The sequence below is a fragment of the Tamandua tetradactyla genome, chromosome 17, assembly GCF_023851605.1.
Source record: "Tamandua tetradactyla isolate mTamTet1 chromosome 17, mTamTet1.pri, whole genome shotgun sequence".
In the NCBI taxonomy this organism is placed as follows: domain Eukaryota; kingdom Metazoa; phylum Chordata; class Mammalia; order Pilosa; family Myrmecophagidae; genus Tamandua; species Tamandua tetradactyla.
In genome coordinates this window covers 77,870,067-77,885,518 of record NC_135343.1, presented here as the reverse complement: position 1 = coordinate 77,885,518, position 15,452 = coordinate 77,870,067, and the positions used below count along the sequence as shown (strand labels likewise).

At 34.5% G+C, this 15,452-nt stretch overlaps 1 protein-coding gene across 12 annotated transcripts in view; it reads right to left on the bottom strand.

The window, feature by feature from the left end:
- BIRC6 (baculoviral IAP repeat containing 6) overlaps positions 1 to 15,452 on the bottom strand; it is a 311,805-nt gene that overhangs the window by 151,406 nt on the left and 144,947 nt on the right. For all 12 annotated transcript variants that reach the window (XR_013164578.1, XM_077135017.1, XM_077135019.1 and 9 more), the window contains 6 exons: positions 13,254 to 13,385; positions 11,858 to 12,073; positions 9,278 to 9,461; positions 8,521 to 8,676; positions 7,143 to 7,276; positions 6,403 to 6,556 (listed from right to left, as the gene is read on the bottom strand). Coding sequence is in view for 11 of the 12 variants with exons in the window: in XM_077135017.1 (XP_076991132.1) it covers positions 6,403 to 6,556; positions 7,143 to 7,276; positions 8,521 to 8,676; positions 9,278 to 9,461; positions 11,858 to 12,073; positions 13,254 to 13,385 (976 nt within the window). In the remaining variant the exon portion in view is untranslated. The remainder of the gene's footprint in view (positions 1 to 6,402; positions 6,557 to 7,142; positions 7,277 to 8,520; positions 8,677 to 9,277; positions 9,462 to 11,857; positions 12,074 to 13,253; positions 13,386 to 15,452) is intronic.

Sequence of the window (15,452 nt, the reverse complement as noted above, 5' to 3'; positions counted from 1 at the left end):
CAACATCTTTTGCTGGTGGGACCTGCAGATAGACAAGTGCCACCTACTGGGCAGGATAAAAAAAACAGAGTCCAGACACTTCACAGGAAAATCTTTCAACTTGCTGGGTCTCACACTCAGGGAAATCTGATTAAATGTCCAGACGCCAGTAAAAAATAACAAATCACACCAGGAAAATTGAAGATATGGCCCAGTCAAAGGAACAAACCAATAGTTCAAATGAGAGACAGGAGCTGAGACAACTAATTCTGAACATACGAACAGAAACGGAAAACCTCTACAAAAACCAAATCAATAAATTGAGGGAGGACATGAAGAGGCAAGGGATGAACAAAAAGAAGAAATGGAAACTCTGAAAAAACAAATCACAGAACTTATGGGAATGAAAGATACAGCAGAAGAGATGAAAAAAACAATGGAAACCTACAATGGTAGATTTCAAGAGACAGAGGTTAGAATTAGTGAACTGGAGGATGGAACATTTGAAATTCAAAAAGAAACAGAAACTATAGGGAAAAGAATGGAAAAATTTGAGCAGGGGCTCAGGGAATTGAATGATAATATGAAGTGCACAAATATACATGTTGTGGGTGTCCCAGAAGGAGAAGAGAAGGGAAAAGGAGGCGAAAAACTAATGAAAGAAATTATCACTGAAAATTTCCCAACTCTACGAAAGACCTAAAATTACAGATCCAAGAAGTGCAGCGCACCCCAAAGAGAATAGATCCAAATAGGTGTTCTCCAAGACACTTACTAGTTAGAATGTCAGAGGTCAAAGAGAAAGAGAAGATCGTGAAAGAAGCAAGAGAAAAACAATCCATCACATACTAGGGAAACCCAATAAGACTATGTGTAGATTTTCTCAGCAGAAACCATGGAGGCAAGAAGAGAGTGGGATGATATATTTAAACTACTAAAAGAGAATAACTGTCAACCAAGAATTCTATATGCAGCAAAATTGTCCTTCAAAAATGAGGGAGAAATTAAAACATTTTCAGACAAAAAGTCACTGAGAGAATTTGTGACCAAGAGACCAGCGCTGAAAGAAATACTAAAGGGAGCACTAGAGTCAGATACAAAAAGACAGAAGAGAGAGGTGTGGAGAAGAGTGTAGAAAGAAGGAAAATTAGGTATGATATATATAATACAAAAGGCAAAATGGTACAGGAAAGTATTACCCAAACAGTAATAACACTAAATGTTAATGGACTGAATTCCCCAATCAAAAGACACAGACTGGCAGAATGGATTAAAAAACAGGATCCTTCTATATGCTGTCTACAGGAAACACATCTTAGACCCAAAGATAAACATAGGTTGAAAGTGAAAGGTTGGGAAAAGATATTTCATGCAAATAACAACCAGAAAAGAGCAGAAGCAGCTATACTAATATCCGACAAATTAGACATCAAATGTAAAACAGTTAAAAGAGACAAAGAAGGATACTATCCACTAATAAAAGGAACAATTAAACAAGAAAACATAACAATCGTAAATATTTACGCACCGAATCAGAATGCCCCAAAATACGTGAGGAATACACTACAAATAATGAAAAGGGAAACAGACACATCTTTCATAATAGTTGCAGACCTCAATTCCCCACTCTCATCAATGGACAGAACATCTAGACAGAGGATCAATAAAGAAACAGTGAATTTGAATATTATAATAAATGAGCTAGACTTAACAGACATTTATAGGACATTACACCCCACAACAGCAGGATACACCTTTTTCTCAAGTGCTCATGGATCATTCTCATATGACCCATATGCTGGGTCACAAAGCAAGTATCAACAAATTTTAAAAAGATTGAAATCATACACAAATACGTGGAGGCTCAACAACACACTCTTAAACAACCAGTGGGTCAAGGAAGAAATTACAAGAGAAATTAGTAAATATCTCGAGGTGAATGAAAATGAACACACAACATACCAAAACCTATGGGATGCAGCAAAGGCAGTGCTAAGAGGGAAATTTATTCCCCTAAATGCCTATATCAAAAAAGAAGAAAGGGCAAAAATTCGGGAATTAACTGTCCACTTGGAAGAACTGGAGAAAGAACAAATAACTAACCCCAAAGCAAGCAAAAGGGAAGAAATAACAAAGATTAGAGCAGAAATAAATGAAATTGAGAACATGAAAACAATAGAGAAGATCAATAAGACCAAAAGTTGGTTCTATGAGAAAATTAACAAGATTGATGGGCCCTTAGCAAGACTGAGAAAAAGAAGAGAGAGGACACAAATAAATAGGATCAGAAATGGAAGAGGAGACATAACCACTGACCTCACAGAAATAAAGGAGGTAATAACAGGATACTATGAACAACTCTATGCTAATAAATACAACAATGTAGATGAAATGGACAAGTTCCTAGAAAGGTATGAACAACCAACTTTGAATCAAGAAGAAATAGATGACCTCAACAAACCAATCACAAGTAAAGAAATTGAATCAGTCATTCAAAAGCTTCCTAAAAAGAAAAGTCCAGGACCAGATGGCTTCACATGTGAATTTTACCAAACATTTCAGAAAGAATTAGTACCAACTCTGCTCAAACTCTTCAAAAAAATCGAAGTGGAGGGAAAGCTACCTAATTCATTCTATGAAGCCAACATCACCCTCATACCAAAACCAGACAAAGATATTACAAAAAAAAGAAACTACAGACCAATCTCTCTAATGAATATAGATGCAAAAATCCTGAACAAAATTCTAGCAAATCGAATCCAGCAACACATTAAAAGAATTATACATCATGACCAAGTAGGATTCATCCCAGGTATGCAAGGATGGTTCAACATAAGAAAATCAATTAATGTAATACACCATATCAACAAATCAAAGCAGAAAAATCACATGATCATCTCAATTGATGCAGAGAAGGCATTTGACAAGATTCAACATCCTTTCCTGTTGAAAACACTTCAAAGGATAGGAATACAAGGGAACTTCCTTAAAATGATAGAGGGAATATATGAAAAACCCACAGCTAATATCATCCTCAATGGGGAAAAATTGAAAACTTTCCCCCTAAGATCAGGAACAAGACAAGGATGTCCATTATCACCACTGTTATTCAACATCGTGTTGGAGGTTCTAGCCAGAGCAATTAGACAAGAAAAAGAAATAGAAGGCATCAAAATTGGAAAGGAAGAAGTAAACCTATCACTGTTTGCAGATGATATAATACTATACGTTGAAAACCCTGAAAAATCCACAGCAAAACTACTAGAGCTAATAAATGAGTACAGCAAAGTAGCAGGTTATAAGACCAACATTCAAAAATCTATGTTTCTATACACTAGCAATGAACAAGCTGAGGGGGAAATCAAGAAACGAATCCCATTTACAATTGCAACTAAAAGAATAAAATATTTAGGAATAAATTTAACTAAAGAGACAAAAGACCTATACAAAGAAAACTACAAAAAACTGTTAAAAGAAATCACAAAAGACCTAAATAGATGGAAGGGCACACCGTGTTCATGGATTGGAAGACTAAATATAGTTAAGATGTCAATCCTACCTAAATTGATTTACAGATTCAATGCAATACCAATCAAAATCCCAACAACTTATTTTTCAGAAATAGAAAAACCAAAAAGCAAATTTATCTGGAAGGGTAGGGTGCCCCAAATTGCTAAAAGTATCTTGAGGAAAAAAAATGAAGCTGGAGGTCTCACGCTGCCTGACTTTAAGTCATATTATGAAGCCACAGTGGTCAAAACAGCATGGTACTGGCATAAAGACAGACATATCGACCAATGGAATCAAATAGAGTGCTCAGATATAGACCCTCTCATCTATGGACATTTGATCTTTGATAAGGCAGTCAAGCCAACTCACCTGGGACAGAACAGTTTCCAATAAATGGTGCCTAGAGAACTGGATATCCATATGCAAAAGAATGAAAGAGGATCTGTATCTCACACCCTATACAAAAGTTAACTCAAAATGGATCAAAGATCTAAATATTAGGTCTAAGACTATAAAATAGTTAGAGGAAAATGTAGGGAGATATCTTATGAATCTTACAATTGGAGGCGGTTTTATGGACCTTAAACCTAAAGCAAGAGCACTGAAGAAAGAAAGAAATAAATGGGAGCTCCTCAAAATTAAACACTTTTGTGCATCAAAGAACTTCATCAAGAAAGTAGAAAGACAGCCTACACAATGGGAGACAATATTTGGAAACGACATATCAGATAAAGGTCTAGTATCCAGAATTATAAAGAGATAATTCAACTCAACAACAAAAAGACAACCAATCCAATTACAAAATGGGAAAAACACTTGAACAGACACCTCTCAGAAGAGGAAATATAAATGGCCAAAAGGCACATGAAGAGATGCTCAATGTCCCTGGCCATTAGAGAAATGCAAATCAAAACCACAATGAGATATCATCTCACACCCACCAGAATGGCCATTATCAACAAAACAGAAAATGACAAGTGCTGGAGAGGATGCAGAGAAAGAGGCACACTTATCCACTGTTGGTGGGAATGTCAAAGGGTGCAACCACTGTGGAAGGCAGTTTGGCGGTTCCTCAAAAAGCTGAATATAGAATTGCCATACGACCCAGCAATACCATTGCTGGGTATCTACTCAAAGGACTTAAGGGCAAAGACACAAACGGACATTTGCACACCAATGTTGATAGCATTATTTACAAATGCAAAGAGATGGAAACAGCCAAAATGTCCATCAACAGACGAGTGGCTAAACAAACTGGTATATACATACGATGGAATATTATGCAGCTTTAAGACAGAATAAACTTACGAAGCATGTAATAACATGGATGGACCTAGAGAATATTATGCTGAGTCAGACTAGCCAAAAACTAAAGGACAAATACTGTATGGTCCCATTGATGTGAACCAACATTAGAGAATAAACTTGGAATATGTCATTGGTAACAGAGACCATCAGGAGATAGAAATAGGGTAAGATAATGGGTAATTGGAGCTGAAGGGATACAGACTGTGCAACAAGACTGGATACAAAAACTCAGAAATGGGCAGCACAATACTACCTAATTGTAATGTAATTATGTTAAAACAGTGAATGAAGCTGCATCTGAGGTATAGTTTTTTTTCTTTTTCTTTTTTTAAATTTTTTTCTCTATCGTTTTATTTCTTTTTCTGTTGTCTTTCTATTTCTTTTTCTAAATCGATGCAAATGTATTACGAAACGATGAATATGCATCTATGTGATGATATTAAGAATTACTGATTGTATATGTAGAATGGAATGATTTCTAAATATTATGTTAGTTAGTCTTTTTAATTAAAAAAAAAAAAAGATCAGAAAACAACTAGGGTTGTAGAGGAACGGGAAAACTCATTCATTGCTGCTGGGAATGTAAAATAGTATAGGCGCTTGAAAGACAGTTTGGTGGTTCCTCAGAAAGCTAAGCACAGAACTACCAGACGACCTGGCCATTTCACTTCAAGGTCTATACTGAAAAGAATTGGAAGCAAGGACTCAAAAAGATATTCTACTATTGCCGAAAGATGAAAACAACCCAAGTGTCCATCAACTAATAAATGGATAAATAAAATGTGACACGTGCATATAATGGAATATTATTCAGCCATAAAAAAGAATAAAGTCCTGATAGGTTGGACCACATAAAATGAACCTTGAAGACATCATGTTGAGTGAAATAAGCAAGACACAAAGGGACCCATGTTGTATGATCTCATTAATTTCTAACAATTAGAATAAGCAAAACCCTAAGAGTCAGAATCTACGATAAAGGTTACCAGTTGATGAGGTGGGGGTAGAAAATGGGAAGTTAAGGCATAAAATGTACAGGGTTCCTATCAGGAATGATGAAAATGTTTCGGTAATGGATGGTGGTGATGGTAGCACAGCAGTATGAATGCAATTAACAGCACTGAAATATATGTCTGAATATGATTAAAAGGGAAAACGTTACATTGTATATATGGTCACGAAATAAAAATTTATAAAAAACGAGGAACATGCACTACACAATTAGTGAATCCTAAATTAAACCATTGGATTACAGTTAATAATACAATTATAAAAATGTGCTATCATCAATTGTCACAAATGTTCTACATCCACATAAATGGAAACACAATAAATAAATGTCACTGGCAAGATCATACATCTCAAAGATCAATTTTGCTAGGTCTTGTTCTGAGGGACAAACAGAAAGATGAAGTATGAATGAAAGCTACTCCAAACTGACTGACAGACTAACAGACAGCTGTGAATGTCACTCATGACATAGCTGCTACCTACTCAACCCTCCTAACTTACACGTAGGCTCAATTGTCCAAGAAACAAAATATACATTAATTTAAGATTGGATTTAAGAACAACATATGCCTTAGAATATAAACACAAACTTACCCTGTGACACTGAAACACTGACTGTCTGTGACCCATTCTTCTCTGTGCTTGCTGGTGGCTTTGCTACAGGAATTCCAAGACCACCAATGTAAGGATTGTAATTGTAGGTTCCATAATCAGCACCCCAATAATCATACCATGTGCTGCTTATTGGCTTAAAATAATAATTAAAAAAAAGCAATTATTTATTTATTTTTTCTCTGTTCACTAAGAGTATTGTTATTTACAATAAACTTATTGACAATTATTCAGTAATGTTCTCTTCATTTCTGCCCAATTTAAAAGGTCTTACTTGTTCAGAACCTGAGAGAACTAATATCATACACACAAAAAGAACAGAAACAATATAAAGTATGCAGGGTATATATCATTTAGAAAAATTTATGGCCAACAAAGGAGAATCTGCAATAACCTCAACTTCACTGATCTGTAAATGACTGCTTAAAATGCTGGTAATCCCTAACTATACTTCTCCATGCTTATTAGGGGCTTTTATTAGTATAAAAGATAATATAACATTAGTGGTTATGTTAATAAAAATGTTTATGTTTTCATTATAGTATTCCATTGTTGATATTACAGTGTCAAGATACTAGAGTATCAACAGCAATGTGCATTTTGAGTACAATGAATGTAAGATTATGTTTAGTGATTAATATGTATACATTCCTCTTTTAAGTAATTACTAAGGGAAAAGTGTAAGATGAAAGCTTTTAATTGCATAGACTAATATATCATACCTTAAAAACTTTGGCTGCAAGGGGATCCTTTTCCAAATCAATATCTAAAGGATCAATATCAACTTCCATTAGATCTTGAAGTAGTTCAAGATCAATTTCTTTATCTTTTTCCAAAGAAGAAAGAGGAGGTGCACCTTAAAATAATTGATAGTGATCATACAATTTAACCAATATATTGCTTTTAGTCACAGAAAAATTTTGCTTGCATGTAATATAAATAGCCCTACTGATTAAAAAAACTCTAAATTTTCACATTTAATAATTACACAGTAATAAGTATGCAACTTTATCACTCCACAAGCACGCAATTAAAACCCCAACGCAATGATATTTGACTTTCTAGGACAAAAGACCACAGAATTATCCTTTGTTGAATTAAGTTGCATGAACTTTGTTATTAAAAATAATCACTAACAATCACTAATTTCTAGAACAAAGAAAATAAAAATGTTCATTACAACAATATTACAAGACATATTACCCACTATTAAAGGGGGAAAAAAGATTTAAGCTACAAACCTCCTATTTGCCTTATTTTTTTTGTAACAAATAAGAAATTACTTTGCTCTCATATGTCTCCAAAATCTTAATTTGCCTTCTGTCCCTTCTCACTATCCCTACTCTCTTACTCAAGAAATAGTTATAGAATGCCAGAATGTAGTATACAAAGTATATAGATTTTATTTTTCGTATATATAAAGATTAATAAAACAAATCTCCACAAAAAATTAATAAAGGTTGGAGAGGGTGAGAGGGAGGTTATTACAGAAAATAAGCCAACTATAATGTGGTAAACGCTATCAGATGGCAAGGGGGACACAGATGGCAAAAATTCCCAATTCTGCTAGCTTCTTAGAGGATGTTTTGCTTTATGCGATTCTGTAGGAGCTCATCAGGCATACAGGAGGAGGAAGTCAACGCCAGAGAAAGATAATATTAGGTAAAAAAAAAAAAAAAAAAAAAGGATAAAGGCATGTTAGAAGACTGAAGAACGACAAATAGTTGAAAGTGACCAGCACATCTAGCATATATAGGGAGTGACTGAAAGAGACTTCTTAAAACTATTACTTTGCTTTCTTCATCACTGCATATCCTTTTGTTTCCTATAATGCTATTTTCTTCATATAGTCAAATCAGACTACATGAATATTATTAGGACATTATGAGATGATGGTAGTTTATTGTAATAAGCATTCAGTCAAAGAATCAAAGCAAAATGTATTTATTCAGAATATAACTGACTTAGTTCCTAAGGTTAAGGACCTAATAAAAAATGATTATTTTAAACTTTACTATCGTTCTTCATTTTGAACCATATTTTCATTTAACAGAAACAGCTAAAGGATATTTTAAATACAACACAATTCAAAAGTGTTACCTGTTATATCATGTGTCAAAGGCTCATCTATAGTTTCCAGCAGCTGAACTGAAGCCTGCTGAAGGGAGTCATCAGAATCAACAGCTGCTGCACCTACATCCTCACCCACTGTTCCTTCCTCCATAGCTTCTATGGCTACTGGAGCCAGCAATTCACCTGTATAGAAGGAGATAGTCCTAACTGCTTTAGCAATTTATACAAAAGTTCCCAAAATACATTAATACATATTTCCCCCCAAGTTTAGAGAATGAAAACACATATGCTTTACCAACTCTAAAAGATTCTGCAGCAAATGAGTACCCACCTACTCAAGGGTATGACTGGAACCCTGCATTACCTTTACAAGTCAAAGAAACTAGCAGTAGAAAACACACAGTTTAATATGTACAAGTTATAATAATTTTATATATAATAAATCACATTCATCACAACATTTAAGGGAAGTAACTTTATTATCCTTTACTTTACAGGTGACAGAGAGAATGATTTCCTCAAGGCCACATAAAACCAGCAAGCGGCACACTGCTGGTATTCATAATGAAGTAGACTGGCACCAAAATCCAAGCACAAATTCACTCCTTTACAAGGACTTATATTTATCATAATGATCAACATAACTAAATATAAAAGCAATTTTATGTATTGCTATTGCTATAATAGTATATTTTGAGGGAGTTACGGTTCATTTTAAAAATTAAGTAGCTGGACAATGACAAGCTAATTTTCGCACTCTTAGGAAAAAAAAATGCTGACAAACCTGCTAAAATATCCTGTAGCATACAAGTTAAGGAATACTGAGCCCAAGCACCACCCCAAGAAATATCTCCTCTATTGAAGTCAGTTCCAACCAAAAGTAATAGGAGTCTTTCCAGTTGGGGTTCATTCACAATCTCACATAGATGAATAGTTGGCCTTGTGGCATTTGCAATGCGTGCAAGAACCTGTAATACATTTCATAAAACATATACTTGAATAGCAATTACCACTACTTAAGGGTTAGGGTAAAAACCTTAAATAATGAAATATACTTTTATGTCAAAATAATCACTTGGGATGAAATGAAAAAGACATGTAATGTCATGGGTCAAACATTAAAATCTGGTTAAAGAGCTGGGTTGAATTGTTAAGAACAAATTTTACAAATTAATTTAGAAGGACATAAGTCCTTCATTGCCACAATTTGACATCCATTTTTTATTATTAATTAAAAATTTTTTTTAAATACCAAAAAACACCAAATGCAAATATTAATAACTTTTGATCATTCCATTCTGCATATATAATCAGTAATTCACAATATCATCACATAGTTGCATATTCATCATCAGGATCATTTCTTGGAACATTTGCATCTATTCAGAAAAAGAAATTTAAAAAAAACAGAAAAAAATTCATACATACCATTACCTCCCCACCCCTCCCCCTCACCAATCACCAGCATTTCATTCTAAATTTATTTTAACATTTGTTCCCCTACTATTCATCTTTATTCCACATGTTTTACTCATCTGTTGATAAGGTAGATAAAAGAGGTATCAGACACGAGGTTTTCACAATTACACAGTCACACTGTGAAAGCGGTATCATTATACAATCTTCAAGAAACATGGCTACTGGAACACAGCTCCACATTTTCAGGCAGTTCCTTCCAGCCTCTCCACTACATCTTGACTAAAAAGGTGGTATCTGTTTAATGTGTAAGAATAACCTCCAGGATAACCTCTCGACTCTGTCTGGAATCTCTCAGCCACTGACACTTTGTCTCATTTCACTCTTTCCCCTTTGGTCGAGAAGGTTTTCTCAATTCCCTGATGGTGAGTCTTAGCTCATTCTAGGGGTTTCCTCAATCCCTTGATGCTGATTCTCAGCACATTCTAGGATTTCTATCCCATGTCGCCAGGAAGGTCCACACCCTCGGAGTCATGTCCCACGTAGACAGTGGGAGGGTGCTGAGTTTGCTTGTTGTGTTGGCTGGAGAGAGAGGCCACATCTGAGCAACAAAAGAGGTTCTCCTGGGAGTGACTCTAAGGCCTAATTTTAAGCAGGCTTGACCTATCCTTTGTGGTGTTAAGTTTCAGATGAACAAATCCCAAGATTGGGGGCTCAGCTTATAGCTTTGATCGTCTGCACTGCTTGTGAGAATATCAAGACTTCAACTTGGCGAAGTTGAATTTTCCCCTGTTCTCATCATTTCCCAAAGGAGATTTTGCAAATACTTTCTCCCCCATATTCACATACTGACACTGTAAAAGTTCTATCTTTATACAATTGTCTTTAAGAATCAAGGCTACAGGAACACAATACAACAGTTTCAGGTACTTCCCTTTAGCCACTCCAATATACCACAAACCAAAAAGTACATCTATATAATGCACAAGAACAACCTTCAAGATAACCTCTCAACTCTGTTTGAAATCTCTCAGCCACTGAAACTTTATTTTGTCTCATTTTTCTCTTCCCCTTTTTGGTCAAGAAAAAGGGGTCCCAGCTCATCCCAGGATTTCAATGATGCTGGGTTCCAGCTCATCCCAGGATTTCTCCCCATGTTCATGTTGCCAGGAAGATCTAAGCCCTGGAAGTCATGTCCCGTGTGTGTGTGGGGATGGGAGGCGGGTGGTGGGGGGTGAGGGGTGGGAAAAGGGCAGTGAGATCACCTGCCAAGTTAGAGAGAGAGGCCACATCTAAGCAACAAAAGAGGTTCTCTGGAAGTGACACTCAGGCCTAATTTTAAGTAGGCTTAGCCTATCCGTCACAGGAATAAGTTTCATAGAGCAAACCCCAAGATTGAGGGGTCAGTCTATTGATTTGGTTGTCCCCACTACGAGAGTATCAGAATTTCTCCAAACAGGAAAGCTGAATATTTCTTCCTTTCTCCCCAGTCCCCTAAGGGGACTTTGCAAATACTTCTTTATTCACTGTCCAAATTACTCTGGGATGTATCAGGATATCACACTAACCTGGACAAACCAACAAAATCTCATGCCCTATTCAAAATTCCAGGTACTTATGGTGTTGAACTAAACTGACCAAACAAGTTACAGTAAGAAATGCACTATCCAAAATATAAATTTTGCACCAAACATCTCTTCCTTTGGTCTCCCATACACCAATCTAGTTGTAAGTACATGAAAACACAAAATATGTTTATTTCGGAATAAACGAAAATATTTAAAAAAAATCTTTCAAGGTATTGTAAAAAAAACTAAATAACTGCATAAAAGGAAAATTAATAGTATTATTTTTGCCCATCAAAAATCAATTAAAAACTGCATCCTTTCCTGATTCTTTGTAACCTTCTAAGTCTATAGTTATGAATTATGCCTTTTATTTTACTTACCTTACAAACAAATAATAAGAGATCTGCATGACACGTAAAATCCATGGAGAGGAGAAACAGAATTAGTTTCTGTACTACTGAGATACAACGCTCATGGGCCAGGGTAAATGGAAGTGGTTCTATCTCTGGACTTTCTTTTGTTGTAGTAACTTCAGTGTCTAAATTAGAACGGGACCATTCTGCTGTCCGACGTAATCGAATTAAATCCTTAAAGTGCTGCACACAGAATTTTGTAATATTTAAACCAATGTGTTTAACAAAAAATATTTTTAAACCAAATTTATTTATGGGATGAAAATATTCACTCAGCAAATTTATAATTACTAATGAATAACATATTAGATAAAACCATAAGCTTCCAAAAAGTAAGATTACTAGAAGCTATACTGAACAATATACCAATATACATTTCTGTCTTATTTAGAATAAAGTATAGGATATATAACAAAATATAAGATAAGTGAAATTCTATGGAAAGCTATTAAGGCAAATATAAAATCTTAAGGAAACATTACATCTTAAAAATAATTCAGGCAAGGTTGATACTAACAAAAACTAGTATAGCTACAAGTACTGAGTATTAACTCAAGATTTTACAAAAATCTTGTGAAATAAATTATTCTGGAAGAATAAATATAATTTCATATTCAAAGAAAGACAATACTCAAATTTGATGGCCAGCACAAATGTTATCTCCCAAATTAAAAAAAAGTAAAAAACTATATATATATATTTATATACATCTCAAATTATGCTTTTTACTTTCATTTACAAATCACTTGAACTTAATTTTAACTTAGAAAGTTCATGTTATGTTTTAGCCTTTTTGGCACCAACAGATCTAAACCTAGTTTGACTTCTAACATAGTCCTTAAAGTCTTCCAAAAACATACAGGGTAAAAGGGATACCCTAATTTTCACTTTAAATATTAATTTAATTTTTAGGTTGAAACTATGGCATTTATAATCATCCCATATATTTTTGGATTGTACTATGTAACTAACTTACAATATCCTATCAATGCCACAATAAAAAAAAGTACATTCAAATGAGTATTTGCACTTCGAGGTAATATACTAATAATATATTTGAAGTTCATATTTATCACATATTTCTTTGATTTAAAAGTTAACTTACCAAAAGAATAAAAAGTTTTCTTCAGAGTAGAATAATTTTTCTATTCTTAAGCAGGGTAACACGTTTTTTGTTTTGTTTTTAAACATGGGCAGGCACCGGGAATCAAACCCGGGTCCTCTGGCATCACAGGCAAGCATTCCTGCCTGCTGAGCCACCATGGCCCTGAGTAACATGTTTTTAAAGACATTTAAACATTCAAATACTAAAAGAGAAAAGTGCCTTTTCTGAGCTAACTTTATTGAAAAGTAGAGATCATACCTTTGAAGTGGCCTGCTTTAGTTTTGCTTGTTCCACCAGAAGTTTGTATGATGATCCTTTGTTACTTTGTATTTTTTCTTTTTCCATCTGTTCCACTAAAGCCTTCTGTTTTGCCTTTAATAAATTAAGTTGCTATACACACAAACATACACACACACACAAAGTTAATAGGAATAATAACCAATCCTTATATGCACATATGACAATGTTCAGAAAAACACACCTACATTTTAAAAATATGTATTACTGTTTGATTCTGCAGCATGTATGTGATGATTATAAAAAGTAAACTGAGAAAGGAAACAAGAAACCAGTGATGGAAATGTTTTATTTCTTTATCTGGTGTCTGAATGTATGCGTGCATGTATATGCATCTGTGGGTTTAAAATTCATCAAGTGGTTCAGTAGTAGAACGCTTGCCTGGCATGCAGGAGACCCAGGTTTGATTCCTAGCCCATACACCTGACCACCCCCAAATAAAATTCATCAACGTATCTATTTATGATTTGAGCACTCTAATGTAGGTATGACTTTAAAAAAAAAAGCCAAGTAAAAATCTTACAAGAACGCTAAAAACAAATAAGCTAATTGTTATACTCATCACAGTTTCATGTATCAATCTGGCAGAATAAATAATTCCAGAAAAGATCCAGTAATACAATGTAATTGTGTTGCTGATAAAGAAAATCACTTCCAAATTCTGACCTTGAGACCACTCTCCATAGTATTGTTAAGAATTAACTGTCATCAGAGACCTGCCCTACAAGAAATACTAAAGAAGTGCTGAGGGGTGAAAAGAATAGCCTTTCTTTCTTGGAGGAGAATGTAGAAATGAAGAGTATCAGTAAGGGTAACTAAATGGATAAAAAGTGAGAAACCTAAGATAAGACAAATAAAACTCAAAGGATAAAATGGTTGAAGTAAGTACTGTCTTTACAGTAATAATACTGAATGTGAACGGATTAAACTCTTCATTCAAAGGACATAGACTGGCAGAATGGATAAAAAATACAATTCATTTCTATGCTGTTTACAAGAGCTTCATTTTAGACCCAACAATACAAATAAACTGAAAGCAAAAGGCAAGAAAAAGATTCCACACAACAAGTAATCAGAAAAGAGATGAGGACAAAACAGACTCCAAATGCAAAACTGTTAAAAAAAAAAAAAAAAAAAGACAAAGGATGCACTATATTAATAAAATGGGCAAGTTACCAAGAAGAAATAATTACCATATATATCTATGCATCTAATCAAGGTGTCACACAGTAACATGAGACAAACTTAGGCAAAAATGAAGTAACAGAGTTTCTATAATAATAGTGGGAGACTTCAATACAACACTCTCATTAATCATTAGAACATCTAAACAGAGACTCAATAAAGAAACAGAGAACCTAAATAATATGATAAATGAACTAAACCCAATAGATAGAACACTGCACCCCAAACAGCGAAACTGCAGGATATATACATTCTTCTCAAGTGCATATGGATCATTCTCCAGGACAGACTACATGTTGGGTCACAAGACAGGTCTTAATAAAACTAGAAAGACTGAAATTATACTTAGTAATTTTTCTGACCATAATGGAATACAGCTGGAAATCAGTAACAGCTAGAGAATTGGAAAATTCACAAACACATGGAGTTTAAACAACACACTCTTAAACGATCAGTAGATTGAAGAAGAAATTGCAAGGGAAATCAGTAAATATCTCTAGAAGACTGAAAACAAGTCTACAACATATCAAATTTTATGGGTTGCAGTCAAGGTGGTCTTGAGAGGGAAATTAATAGCCCTAAAACTCCTATACTTAAAAACCTAATCTAACTGAACACTCAGAGGAATTTGAGAAAGAACAGTAAACTAATTCTAAAGCAAGCAAAGGGAAAGAAACAAAGATGAGAGCAGAAAGAAATGAAATGAAGACTACAGAGAGAATCAGTAAAACCAAAAGTAAGTTCCATGAGAAGATCAATAAAACTGATGAACACTTAGCCAGACTGACAAAGAAAAAACAAAGAGAAGATGCAAATTACTAAAATCAGAAAATGAGAGGGGGTCATTACCACTGACTTCACAAAAATAAAAAGGATCATCAGAGAACAGGACAAAGAACTGGGTAGGTCAACAAATCAGATAACTTAGATGAAATGGACAATTTTCTAGAAACACAAGAACAACCTACAGTGACT